The following is a 14,344-nucleotide window of genomic DNA, read 5'->3' on the forward strand; positions in this document are numbered from 1 at the left end:
TAATAAATCCATTAAGGAATGCAGTTTTGTTTATCCATTTGCCAGATTTCATAAAATGCGGCAATTACTAACATGATTCGGACAGACTCAAGCATAGATACGAGTGAGAAGCTCTCATCGTAGTCAACACCTTGAACTTTGTCGAAAACCTTTTGCGACAATTCTAGCTTTGTAGATAGTAACACTACTATCAGTGTCCGTCTTCCTCTTTGAAGATCCATTTATTCTCAATTGCTTGCCGATCATCGGGCAAGTCAACCAAAGTCCAAACTTTGTTCTCATACATGGATCATATCTCAGATTTCATGGCCTCAAACCATTTCGCGGAATCTGGGCTCATCATCGCTTCCTCATAGTTCTTAGGTTCGTCATGGTCAAGTAACATGACCTCCAGAACAGGATTATTGTACCACTCTGGTGCAGATCTCACTCTGGTTTACCTACGAGATTCGGTAGTAACTTGTTCTGAAGTTACATGATCATCATCATTAGCTTCCTCACTAATTGGTGTAGTAGTCACAAGAACAGATTTTGTGATGAACTACTTTCCAATAAGGGAGAAGGTACAATTACCTTATCAAGTTTTCTACTTTCCTCCCACTCACTTTTTTCGAGAGAAACTCCTTCTCTAGAAAGTTTCCGAATTTAGCAACAAAAGTCTTGCCTTCGGAACTGTGATAGAAGGTGTATCCAATAGTTTCCTTTGGATATCCTATGAAGACACATTTCTCCGATTTGGGTTTGAGCTTATCAGGTTGAAACTTTTTCACATAAGCATTGCAACCTCAAACTTTAAGAAACAACAGCTTAGGTTTCTTGTCAAACCATAGTTCATACGGTGTCGTCTCAACGGATTTAGATGGTGCCCTATTTAACGTGAATGCAGCTGTCTCTAATGCATAACCCCAAAACGATAGTGGTAAATCAGTAAGAAACATCATAGATTGCACTATATCCAATAAAGTACGGTTATGACGTTCGGACACACCATTATGCTGTGGTGTTCCAGGTGGCATGAGTTTGTGAAACTATTCCACATTGTTTTAATTGAAGACCAAACTCGTAACTCAAATATTTGTCTCCGCGATCAGATCGTAGAAACCTTATTTCTTGTTACGATGATTTTCCACTTCACTCTGAAATTCTTTGAACTTTTCAAATGTTTCAGACTTATGTTTCATCAAGTAGATATACCCATATCTGCTCAAATCATCTGTGAAGTTCAGAAAATAACGATACTTGCCGTGAGCCTTAACACTCATCGGACCGCATACATCAGTATGTATTATTTCCAATAAGTCAGTTGCTCGCTCCGGAGAACGGAGTCTTAGTCATCTTGCCCATGAGGCATGGTTCGCAAGCATCAAGTGATTCATAATCAAGTGATTCCAAAATCCCATCAGTATGGAGTTTCTTCATGCGCTTTACACCAATATGACCTAAACGGCAGTGCTACAAATAAGTTGCACTATCATTATTAACTTTGCATCTTTTGGTTTCAATATTATGATTATGTGTATCACTACGATCGAGATCCAACAAACTATTTTCATTGGGTGTGTAACCATATAAGGTTTTATTCATGTAAACAGAACAACAATTTATTCTCTTACTTAAATGAATAATCGTATTACAATAAACATGATCAAATCATATTCATGCTTAACGCAAACACCAAATAACATTTATTCAGGTTCAACACTAATCCCGAAAGTATAGGGAGTGTGCGATGATGATCATATCAATCTTGGAACCACTTCCAACACACATCGTCACTTCACCCTTAACTAGTCTCTGTTTATTCTGCAACTCCCGTTTCGAGTTACTAATCTTAGCAACTGAACTAGTATCAAATACTGAGGGGTTGCTATAAACACTAGTAAAGTACACATCAATAACATGTATATCAAATATACTTATGTTCACTTTGCCATCCTTCTTATCTGCCAATCACTTGGGGTTGGTTCCGCTTCCAGTGACCAGTCCCTTTGCAGTAGAAACACTTAGTCTCAGGCTTAGGACCAGACTTGGGCTTCTTCACTTGAGCAGCAACTTGCTTGCTGTTCTTCTTGAAGTTCCCCTTCTTCCCTCTGCCCTTTTCTTGAAACTAGTGGTCTTGTCTACCATCAACACTTGATGTTTTTCTCGATTTCTACCTTCGTCAATTTCCGCATTACGAAGAGCTTGGGAATCGTTTCCGTTATCCCTTGCATATCATAGTTCATCACGAAGTTCTATTAACTTGGTGATGGTGACTAGAGAATTCTGTCAATCACTATCTTATCTGGAAGATAAACTCCCACTTGATTCAAGCGATTGTAGTACTCAGACAATTTGGGCACATGCTCACTAGTTGAGCGATTCTCCTCCATCTTTTAGCTATAGAACTTGTTGGAGACTTCATATCTCTCAACTCAGGTATTTGCTTGAAATATTAACTTCAACTCCTGGAACATCTCATATGCTCCATGACGTTCAAAACGTCTTTGAAGTCCCGATTCTAAGCCATTAAGCATGGTGCACTAAACTATCAAGTAGTCATCATATTGAGCTAGCCAAACGTTCATAACGTCTGCATCTGCTCCTGCAATAGGTCTGTCACCTAGCGGTGCATCAAGGACATAATTCTTCTGTGCAGCAATGAGAATAAACCTCAGATTACGGATCCAATCCGCATCATTGCTACTAACATCTTTCAACACAATTTTCTCTAGGAACATATCAAAATAAACACAGGGAAGCAACAACGCGAGCTATTGATCTACAACATAATTTGCAAAATACTACCAGGACTAAGTTCATGATAAACTTAAGTTCAATTTAATCATATTACTTAAGAACTCCCACTTAGATAGACATCCCTCTAATCCTCTAAGTGATCACGTGATCCAAATCAACTAAACCATGTCCGATCATCACGTGAGATGGAGTAGTTTCATTGGTGAACATCACTATGTTGATCATATCTACTATATGATTCACGCTCGACCTTTCGGTCTCCGTGTTCCGAGGCCATATCTGTATATGCTTGGCTCGTCAAGTATAACCTGAGTATTCCGCGTGTGCAACTGTTTTGCACCCGTTGTATTTGAACGTAGAGCCTATCACACCCGATCATCACGTGGTGTCTCAGCACGAAGAACTTTCGCAACGGTGCATACTCAGGGAGAACACTTCTTGATAATTAGTGAGAGATCATCTTATAATGCTACCGTCAATCAAAGCAAGATAAGATGCATAAAAGATAAACATCACATGCAATCAATATAAGTGATATGATATGGCCATCATCATCTTGTGCCTGTGATCTCCATCTCCGAAGCACCATCATGATCACCATCGTCACCGGCGCGACACCTTGATCTCCATCGTAGCATCGTTGTCGTCTCGTTAATCTTATGCTTCCACGACTATCGCTACTGCTTAGTGATAAAGTAAAGCATTACATCGCGATTGCATTGCATACAATAAAGCGACAACCATATGGCTCCTGCCAGTTGCCGATAACTCAGTTACAATACATGATCATCTCATACAATAAAAATCAGCATCATGCCTTGACCATATCACATCACAACATGCCCTGCAAAAACAAGTTAGACGTCCTTTACTTTGTTGTTGCAAGTTTTACGTGGCTGCTACGGGCTTAAGCAAGAACCAATCTCACCTACGCATCAAAACCACAATGATAGTTTGTCAAATAGACTCCGTTTTAACCTTCGCAAGGACCGGGCGTAGCCACACTTGGTTCAACTAAAGTTGGAGAGACTGTCGCCCGCAAGCCACCTATGTGCAAAGCACGTCGGGAGAACCGGTCTCGCGTAAGCGTAATGTCGGTCCGGGTCGTCTCGTCCAACAATACCGCCGAACCAAAGTATGACATGCTGGTAGGCAGTATGACTTATATCGCCCACAACTCACTTGTGTTCTACTCGTGCATATAACATCAAACCATAAAACCTAGGCTCTGATACCACTGTTGGGGAACGTAGTAATTTCAAAAAAATTCCTACGCACACGCAAGATCATGGTGATGCATAGCAACGAGGGGGGAGAGTGTTGTCTATGTACCCACACAGACCGACTGCGGAAGCGTTGCGCAACGTAGAGGAAGTAGTCGTACGTCTTCCCGATCCGACCGATCGAAGCATCGTTACTCCGGCACCTCCGAGTTCTTAGCACACGTACAGCTCGATGACGATGCCCGGGCTCCGATCCAGCAAAGCGTCGGGGAAGAGTTCCGTCAGCACGACGGCGTGGTGACGATCTTGATGTTCTACTGTCGCAGGGCTTCGCCTAAGCATCGCTACAATATGATCGAGGTGGAATATGGTGGCAGGGGGCACCACACACGGCTAAGGAACGATCTCAAGGATCAACTTGTGTGTCTAGGGGTGTCCCCTGCCTCCGTATATAAAGGATTCAAGGGGAGGGGCTGGCCGGCCAAGGGGGGCACGCCAGGAGAGTCCTACTCCCTCTGGGAGTAGGATTCCCCCCCCCCCCAATCCTAGTTGGAATAGGACTCCTTGAGGGGGGAAAGAGAGAGAGGGGGGCCGGCCACCTCTCCTAGTCCTAATAGGACTAGGGGAGGGGGGAGGCGCATGGCCACCTTGGGCTGCCCCTTTCTCCTTTCCACTAAAGCCCACTAAGGCCCATATAGCTCCCGGGGGGTTCCGGTAACCTCCCGGTACTTCGGTAAAATACCGATTTCACACGGAACACTTTCGATATCCAAACATAGGCTTCCAATATATCAATCTTTATGTCTCGACCATTTCGAGACTCCTCGTTATGTCCGTGATCACATCCGGGACTCCGAACTAACTTCGGTACATCAAAACTCATAATAACTGTCATCGTAACGTTAAGCGTGCGGACCCTACAGTTCGAGAATAATGCAGACATGACTGAGACACATCTTTGGTCAATAACCAATAGCGGGACCTGGATGCCCATATTGGCTCCTACATATTCTACAAAGATCTTTATCGGCCAGACCGCATAACAACATACGTTGTTCCCTTTGCCATCGGTATGCTACTTGCCCGAGATTCGATCGTCGGTATCCAATACCTAGTTCAATCTCGTTACCGGCAAGTCTCTTTACTCGTTCCGTAATACATCATCTCGCAACTAACTCATTGGCTGCAATGCTTGCAAGGCTTATGTGATGTGCATTACCGAGAGGGCCCAGAGATACCTCTCCGACATTCGGAGTGACAAATCCTAATCTTGAAATACGCCAACCCAACATGTACCTTTGGAGACACATGTAGAGCTCCTTTATAATCACCCAGTTACGTTGTGACGTTTGGTAGCACACAAAGTGTTCCTCCGGCAAACGGGAGTTGCATAATCTCATAGTGATAGGAACATGTATAAGTCATGAAGAAAGCAATAGCAACATACTAAACGATCGGGTGCTAAGCTAATGGAATGGGTCATGTCAATCAGATCATTCACCTAATGATGTGATCCCGTTAATCAAATAACAACTCTTTGTCTATGGTTAGGAAACATAACCATCTTTGATTAATGAGCTAGTCAAGTAGAGGCATACTAGTGACACTCTGTTTGTCTATGTATTCACACATGTATTATGTTTCCGGTTAATACAATTATAGCATGAATAATAAACATTTATCATGAAATAAGGAAATAAATAATAACTTTATTATTGCCTCTAGAGCATATTTCCTTCAGTCGTGATATCCATCCCCCACCTTCCTCCGCGTGCCGGGGAAAACCCTAGGACATGTCCGGGCAGCAGCGTCGTCGGCATCGCTTTCCTTCTTGGAGGTGCTGCTTAGTACGCGGCGGGTCGGAGCCTCGGGTTGTGGTGGTTTGTTTCTGGTGGGCGTAGCGGTGGCGGGTCATCCGCGCTTTGTCGAGCTGCCATTGTTGGCATTTGTTTCTTCTTCTTTTTCTTTTGGGCTTGATGTGTTGTTCGCCCCAGCGATCCTTGTATCAGTGTTGGTTGCTTTGGAATACAAAGCGGGAGGAAACCCTTTTTCGGAAAGGTGGTTACACCCGGCTAACCCCACGCCACAACACAAGCCGCTCCACATCCTCCTCCCTTTGCACCGCATCCGCCATGACTGTAGGCGGCGAAGCTTTGTGGTAGAGCCTTTCCACAGAGATGAAGCACGAGGTGGCCGCCCTTGCGGCCGCCTGGCAGAGTCGCCGTGCCAGGCGGATCGAGGCCGGCTTGCCGGCCAGCTCGCCCGAGGTCTTTGACAGTGAGGATGACCCCATGATGAAGACGGGCTCCTACTACACCGCACCGACGCCCATGCCTGTGACGTCTGCTTCACAATGGAACAGGCGCAAGCGCACTACAACCCGCCATGGCGGAGGTGCAACCTGCGCCGACGCCTATGTCAGCGTTCCAGCAGGCGCATGAGGAACAATGGTACAACCTGTTCCTCCTGGAGCGGCATCGGCTGGCGGAGGGCGAGATCGATAGCGAGTGCGCGAGCGAGGAGGCCGTGACAAACCCCAACTTTGTCGTGGACACGAGGTCGTCCGTGCTCAAGCCGCCACTCGCCAGGAAGCGGCCGCCGCAGAGGCCTAGCTCCAGGTGATCGCGGAGGAGAACAACGCCATTTGTGCCGCCAACGAACTATTCGGTGGGACGACGACGGAATGGGCGCCAGCATTTCCATCATGGACCTCATGTCCACCGGTGACGGACAGGTCGCAAACTCCTCCGAGGATGGGTAGGGCACGGGAGGCGGCAGGGCCTTGTATCCCATGTGGGTCGATCTGTCTCCCGTGTTCTACTCTGTTGGAAATATGCCTTAGAGGCAATAATATTTGTGTTATTATATTTTCATATTCATAATTAAAGAGTTTATATTCTATGCTATAACTGCTATGATCCTGGAATATGCAATTCAGTGAAAAACTCAACTGCACATGTGGAATGTTAAACGGTTAAATAAAAGGTTCCTAGTCTTGCCTCTAGGACTAGCCCAAGTATTGTTGGTGATCACGTTTTCCGGATCTTAGGTCATCGATAAATGTAAACGATGATCCTAAAACAACATTGAAGATTATGACATTGGAAGAACGATTGTATTAAATCGACCTAAACTTTTCTGTTATGAATTGAGTTTATATCGTATGTAATCAATTGTAACAACACGGAGTATTAACATGTGATTTTGCTCCTAAGACCATGAGAGTATCGTAGTCACTTACTGTACGATGGATTTTGGGGTTGCTCAAACGTCACCTGTAATATGGTGATCATAACGACAACTTACAAGCTTATCAGGAAGTTTGACAAGGGACTAGATAGCTCAAGAGTGGGATTTGCTCCTCCGATGATGGAGATATATTCTTAGGGCCCTATCGGTGTGAGGGCATACATCATCGTCTGGCCAGACATAGGTGACTTCATCGTGGGGATGCCGGAACACGATAACGAGAAATAAAAACAAAACCAAAAATGAGGATAACGATATAGTGAGTATGTGATGACTTAGGAGGATACCGATGCATCCCGGATTTTGTGAAGTATCGCAAAGCAAAGGGAACATCACATGAGAACCAAAGGTTCACTCGAATATCATTCGTGCACTCATATAGATCAATATGAACGTCCACTGTTCCGCTGTTGGTCCTTGAACAAAGGGGTTTCGTTCATGTCTACGAGTTACCAAACCTATGGGGTCACAAGCTTAAGGCAATCACGATCTGCTGAGTGTTAGTAGGACGGGAGTGATGAGAATATATTTGTGAAATTGTTTCATTAATATTCGGAATAGCTCCAAGAGGATCTGGAAGAGTTTTGGGGTCACCAGAAGGGTTTCGAAGAGTATCGGGTAATACCGGGTATTACAGATCATGAAATTCATGATGCACACATATATTCCAGTGAAGAAGCGAAAGACGTCACCACAAAGCAAAGCAAAAAAGAGCAACCAGAACAAAAAATATTCCTTTGCATTGACAAAATCAGTCCTGCAAGAGGTTGCACTGAACTTCTGACAAATTTTATTTCATATCTGTGGAAGATTAGAATGACTAGACTGATGATTTACACACCTGGTACAGAGTAAAGCTTAAATTACACAGCTATTGGGTATCATTCTTCTTGCTCCCTCTCAGACTTTCTTACTACGTTACACATATAGATAGATGTTTGCTTCTTATGTATGCCATGCTGCATCTCCATTATTCTGATTCATTACAGAGGTAGGAGTAGGTGGATGGCGGGTGCAAGCTCCTCCTTGTAATGACCTGAAGTAGTCTTGGAATAGGAGGCGTATCAAGATCAGATAGGCCCTCTAGAATACGAACAACTTCGCCCATCGTCGGCCGATCAAACTCATCATCCTGAATGCACCAACAAGCAACCTTGCATAGTCGTTCAGCCTCCTCTAGATTCACATCACCAGATAATTTGCCATCCACCAAGCTTGCCACATCTCCCTCGAGAAGCATATGTGCCGCATGCACAGGGAAGAAAACATCACAATCACCACCTGCAGTGTATTGTTCAAGTGAATTCGGTCTTCCTGATATGATTTCCATTAGCACCATCCCATAGCCATAAACATCGACTTTTGCTGTGATAGCAACCCCACTTATCCATTCGGGTGCAAGGTATCCTATGGTTCCTCTTGCTGTAGTCAGAACCCGGCTAAAATCCCTCCCTATTAACTTGGCCATACCAAAGTCAGCAATTTTAGCAACAAACGACGCATCGAGGAGTATATTTTGTGGCTTGATATCACAATGTATGATCAAGTCTTGGCAGCTCTCATGCAGGTAAGCCAGACCCCTAGCAACTCCCAGAGCTATTTTAAACCTGGTACCCCAGTTTAAAACTGTGTTGTTCTTCTGAAATAGATGGATGTCAAGAGAACGATTTGGCATGTACTCATATGCAAGTAACCTTCGTTCACCCTCGCAGCAGAAACCGATCAGTCTAACTAAATTGATATGTTGTATAACCCCGACTGTAGTCACCTCGGCCCTGAATTGTTTTTCTCCTTGACAAGCACCATCAAGCCTTTTCACTGCCATTGTAACCGAGTCAGACAGATATGCCTTGAACACAGAACCAAAGCCGCCGGGACCTAGCTTCTCCGAGAAATTTCTTGTTGCCCACTGCAAATCAGTGTATCTAAATGCAATAATTCCACCGTCTTGAGGATCTATCAGTGTACCACCAGACCAACTCCTATTGTTCCTCCGAATCATCAATATAAGAACTAGCAATGTGAGTGCCAGTAACTCCAGGGCAGTGACAATGGTAACTGCCAAAATCCGAGTGGTCACTCTTCTGCCAGGTTTCTGAGTTTGCATCTCTTTTGCAGCAAGGCGAAGATAAAGAACTGCACCATCATTTGTGTCCGTAGTGTCAGCATCCTGTTGTTTTACATTGAGGAGTTCCTCATGCCAAATAGAGCATCGACTGTCGGTGCAAGAATATGCAGTGCAAGAGCAACTTCTCAGGCAAACTTCTGCACATTCTCTAGCACTGGTAGCAGAGCCTATGTTGTCAGCATTCTGAGGCAATTTCACGTTGGACAAGGAGTAGAATTTATCAGTCATTCCTGCAGTACTCCTGTTACTGCCACAATTTAAAGGAGTATTTCTAACGCATCCACCGTTTCTATCATTTTGCTCCCAATCCTCTGGGGATCTTATGGAGAAGCCCTTCATGCAGCTACAATATGGAGCTGAGTTATCATCGCACACAGTGAATGGTCCACAGAAAGCATAGACATCACACTGAGCATTGGGGTTGATGTAGGAATGTGACCAATCCTGAGAGACCTCAACCCATATTAAAGTCTTCATTTGACCAGAAACATCAAGTAGATGATGCATGATCATCGTGTCGTTCAGTAAGGTGAATGTGAAGTACTCCTCATTTGTGTTGTTGACAAACTTGAAGTCTATCAAGTCGCGGCTTAACATCTCCGGAATGGAGCTAAAATACTGTCCATTCCATTCCCCGCTAGACCAGTATGTTATGGATGAGTTCAAAGGCGTAAGGATCAACTTGTTAGGAACTAACTCATAACAGTAACGGCCATGAGCTCGGTCAATCAAGTTCTTGTTGGAAACAAGACGGTGAGTCAAACCAGTGACCTTGTCTCGGCCGATCTTCGCACCAGGGAGCAAAGTATTTGTTGGGTGGTCAAAACTCTGCCATAAAATGTCGGATGAGTTTGAGGCATTTTGTAGGACAAAGTTTCCATTGTTCATGAGTATGGCAATGGTGGTGTTGGTTCTGATACTAACTCCGGTAGACCAGATTATGGAATTGGTGGCTTGATCTAAGATGACAAGATTGCCATCTTGGGAAATTGTGAATCTAACTAAAGTGGGTTGTGTGATTGGATAATCACGGTTTGCGACCCACACCGGAGTTATCTTGGGGACTTTATTGAACCAAATGCCTAGGTACCAGTTCAAGGTGTTGTGGGACTTACTGCCTGGTTGGAAGAAGCCAAGCGCAAACTTGCCATCTAGGGAGACAAGCTTGTCACCGACACCGCAAACAAGTCCTTGGCCAGGTGCAATGGAGTCAATGGCAGCAGAGGATGCAGGAATGTGTAGGGTAAAAACAAGTCCAAGAAGTAACAGGTGAAGAAACATATTGAAGTTGAGCAGATGGGGAAACAAGCTGCCATGAGTGTTGCTTAAATATTACTAGGAAGCAAGGAAAACATAGTACAACACAGGATAAAATTAGACATGGTGGAAAATGGAGAACGCGACAGGTACCCTTGCCGTTGGGGCACAACTGAAATGGTAACCACAAAACTTTTGAGTGAAACATCCTGACAATGACTATAAGACCTTGACTGATCACCTGCCAGCAAACGACCATGAAGTGGTCAGGTTCTATCAGCATCAAGGAAACACAGAAACCTGAACAACAGCTACCAAACATAAGACCTGCCACTAGTCTTTGGACCCTCGGACCTCTGCATCAAGTACTACGATTTTTGGGTCACATCAAATTACCTTCAGCCTTTGCTAGCGGTAACTACTTAGTAAAGATCACTAGCACTATACTGCTTGGTACTCAGGGAATTACATCATTGGTGGAGCTTCAGATTTCGCGATGCCAACTATCTTGAGACCAGAATGCATTGCCCTCTCCATGCTGGCACAACATGCATTTTCCTCAACTTATTAGTACTCCCTCCGTCCGGAAATACTTGTCATTGAAATGGATGTATCTAGATGTATTTTAGTTCTAAATACATCCATTTTCATCCATTTTGTTGACAAGTATTTCCGGACGGAGGGAGTAGTATCTTATATTCATAGGGCATAACTCCTGACATCCTTTGAAATTTCAAAAAAAAAAAATTGCTTGAACAAAATCCATCTTAGCAGAACAATTCAAACAACTAGAATGGGTCCGTCATCTATATTACATAAACTCCAGGTCCAGGCCTCCGGGGCCGGGGTAATCAGCTCAGTGACTCAAAGCCTCGCATTCAATCTTCAGAGAAGTAGAAGTAAAGCAATGTGGTCGAATCTTCAGAGAAGACACCCCTCGGTACTACTCCAGGTCCAGGACTCAAAGCCTCGCATTCAATCTTCAGGAAAGTAAAGCGATCTGAAACTAGTAAACTACAACAGGTGGGCTAGATTACCGTCCGAAACGCGTGGACTCTGAATCTTCAGATGCAGACATCCGGGGTACTACTTCCGTTTTAGAACCGCCCTACCAAATTTTCTTGAACAAGAACCTTCTTGAGGCTTGGGACCGTATCTGCCAGAAATTTAGGCTCAAATAACTAGAGACTACTGTGCCATCACTCTAGTCGCCAACGGAGGGAGTAAGCAACAGGCGCCAACCCAACAGTTAGAATATCTTATTTGCTAACAGAGGGAGTAAGCAACAGGCGCCAACCCAACACCCACTAGAGAATTGTCTTTCTAATTCCAGGGACCACGTGCAAGGCCTACTTGACAAAGAAAAAAACTTGGCAAGTCAGAGTTGGCGCTCGATAAACTTGAAGGAGATTCCAAACATTTGTTTTGGATTATGAGAAGTTATTGTCCCAGAGTTTGATTTTGACTACAAATAACCAGAAATTTAGGCTCAACTGCGCCAACTGTACCATCACTCTAGTAAAAGACAAATGTGTTTTAAATGTGATACTTATTGCCTGCTTGATAGAGAAACAAACTTGGCAAGTCACAGTTGGCGCCCCGTAAACTTGAAGGAGATTCCAAACATTTGTTTTGGCTTCGGTTATTGTCCTAGAGTTCGATTTTGACTACTATACTAGAGTGATGGTACTAACAATGAAACCACATTTGTCTCTCCACAATTTATTAGTTTGTCCAAATATTGTTTGAGCACAACATCTATGTGCGCAGACTTCGAGTTTATGTCCAAAAACTTGAATCAACTAAAGATGTTGTTGGAGCACTTGCATATTTTTATAGCTGCTAGAAAGGTAGGTAGACTAGTGAGAATGCCTGATTAATGGTGCCAAGACATTCACAAGAAGAATATGATCTACTGGGTCCAAGATGAATTTCCTTGCACGTGCGTTGCTCTGGCGGATGGTGGCACATTTCTTCTTTGGGTTTGTCTTACGGCCGGGTTTTGATCCTTCTCAAGTTCGTCTATCATGACGTAGTCGATGGAGTTTCGGTGTAGATTCATGTCGGCTCTTTGGGGCGACGAGGTAAGTGTTTCTCGTCATGCGTGTGTGACGACGAGATTTGATGTCAATTGCTCCAGATTCATTCAAGGGTTCAACGATGACGACTGCGGTTCCAGAGCACTTGTCCTTTGCGCATATGCATGAAGACTTCCTAACTGTCATTGACAAGATCAAGCCGGCTCTAGTAGAAGAGTGACGACGACAACAACTCGTTTGGGAGGCAGTAGTGGTTGTCAGGTGATCTGAAGATCTTGACGTAATTTTTATTATGTTTGAGGTGTTTTGTACTTTCGACGAACTTCTATAATAGATCTGCGGATCTTTTTCTGGAAAAAAAAACTTAAGATCAATGGAGTAATGAGCTACCACGCGCATAAATCATTCCATTATTTTCATTCCCGAGGAAGAACGTGACAAAATGGAGCGTACGCGGTCCACGACGATGAATCGATGCACGACATGGACACAGTCGATCGACCTGGTTGGTCACGGCCTGACGGTGAGTGAGATCTTGACGCCGCCCTTGTAGCAGTTGTCCGAGACGCCGCTGATGAAGTTGATGAGGCCGCGAGAGAGCCTGATGCGGTCGTTGCCGGAGTCGTACACCGTGGCGTTGGCGGGGTGCCTGGTGCAGGTGCCGAACCCGAAGTCGTCCGCCTGTAGCACGTTCTGCGCCGCGCGGTCGTACTTGAAAACTGCAGCCGGGACGAAGGAACCACGCGTACGTTTTCAATTGTACTACATATATATTGTACAGACAGAGTGAAAAACATCCGGGCCAACAGAAACTATACGAGTCGAAGGGCCTGGCCGTACGTACCCAGCACGTCGCCTTCCCTGAAGGGCTTGAAGGTAGGCGAGTTGGGCCACCCCATGACGCCGAAGGTCCAGCCCTTCTGGTCGCCGACGTACCACTCCCGCGGCCGCGCCGCCGCCTGCTCCACGCCACCCTGCAGCAGCATCAGGAAAACCAAGAGGAGGCCGTGCTCAGCCAGCTTTCCGCTGCTGCTTCCCCGTGCCATTTTCAGCGAGCCAGCGCCTGAAAGCTGTTCTCTTTGCGGAAGATGAGACTAGCGCTCGTTGGCTGGCTGGCTGGCTACTTATTGTTGTATTTAGTTTGCCTTAGAGATATCCTTGCGGTCGTATGGGTATGCCACACTGTCATTAATGCATTTATTTATTCAAGTTTTGCTACAAAGCACATATAGATGTGTCTTAATTATTGACATCTAAATCATATATATGCCATTGATTTTACGTGAAGACTTGTGCAATCATTTTCTTTTGGCATTTTTCTTTTTCTTTCAAGTTTGATTGAGCCACTTGGATGTGCAATAAATATAGCATATCTAGATGTGTGGTTAATGCATTTATCATACACACAATATACAAAACATACAAGGCTACTCATAGTGGGGAGTATCATATACTAGTATCATAATATGATACAGTATCTAGCTATCTATATTATTCTAACCCTCTCTCTTCTTTAATTCTCTACCACATCAACTTATTTGCTATTCCCGAATGCATGATACTACTGCTTAAGATACCACCACTATGGCCAGCCTAAGGCTTGGAGTGACATTGGGATGAGATAGGAACAAATATCGCTTTTGGATAACAAATTTATGAACTAAGAGCCAGATCTGAAGAAACTCTTATGTAAGGGATTTCCTTAAATG

At 44.4% G+C, this 14,344-nt stretch overlaps 2 protein-coding genes across 2 annotated transcripts; both read right to left on the minus strand.

Moving 5' to 3' along the window:
• Positions 1–7,973: 7,973 nt before the first annotated feature.
• On the minus strand, positions 7,974–10,626 carry LOC125538224 (G-type lectin S-receptor-like serine/threonine-protein kinase At2g19130). Its single transcript, XM_048701498.1, has 2 exons — positions 10,455–10,626; positions 7,974–10,167 (listed from the first exon to the last, which is right to left on the minus strand). Exons 1-2 carry the CDS (start codon positions 10,488–10,490, stop codon positions 8,182–8,184), a joined length of 2,022 nt encoding a protein of 673 aa, XP_048557455.1. The 5' UTR covers positions 10,491–10,626; the 3' UTR covers positions 7,974–8,181.
• A 2,315-nt stretch (positions 10,627–12,941) lies between these two features.
• LOC125541724 (chemocyanin-like) lies at positions 12,942–13,729 on the minus strand. Its single transcript, XM_048705070.1, has 2 exons — positions 13,480–13,729; positions 12,942–13,354 (listed from the first exon to the last, which is right to left on the minus strand). The coding sequence occupies exons 1-2, from the start codon at positions 13,679–13,681 to the stop codon at positions 13,146–13,148; spliced, it is 411 nt and encodes a 136-aa protein (XP_048561027.1). The 5' UTR covers positions 13,682–13,729; the 3' UTR covers positions 12,942–13,145.
• Between the last annotated feature and the right edge of the window lie 615 nt (positions 13,730–14,344).

The sequence above is a fragment of the Triticum urartu genome, chromosome 2, assembly GCF_003073215.2.
Source record: "Triticum urartu cultivar G1812 chromosome 2, Tu2.1, whole genome shotgun sequence".
Lineage (NCBI taxonomy): Eukaryota > Viridiplantae > Streptophyta > Magnoliopsida > Poales > Poaceae > Triticum > Triticum urartu.

What these genes read in the sequence shown, in the direction of transcription:
- LOC125541724 (XM_048705070.1), bottom strand. Translation starts at nt 13,681, where the DNA reads ATGGCACGGGGAAGCAGCAGCGGAAAGCTGGCTGAGCACGGCCTCCTC. An exon ending in CAGGGAAGGCGACGTGCTGG is followed by an intron (nt 13,355 to 13,479) that starts GTACGTACGGCC and finishes TCCCGGCTGCAG; the next exon opens with TTTTCAAGTACGACCGCGCG.
- LOC125538224 (XM_048701498.1), bottom strand. Translation starts at nt 10,490, where the DNA reads ATGGCAAGTTTGCGCTTGGCTTCTTCCAACCAGGCA. An exon ending in TGGCTTCTTCCAACCAGGCA is followed by an intron (nt 10,168 to 10,454) that starts GTAAGTCCCACA and finishes ATTTTATGGCAG; the next exon opens with AGTTTTGACCACCCAACAAA.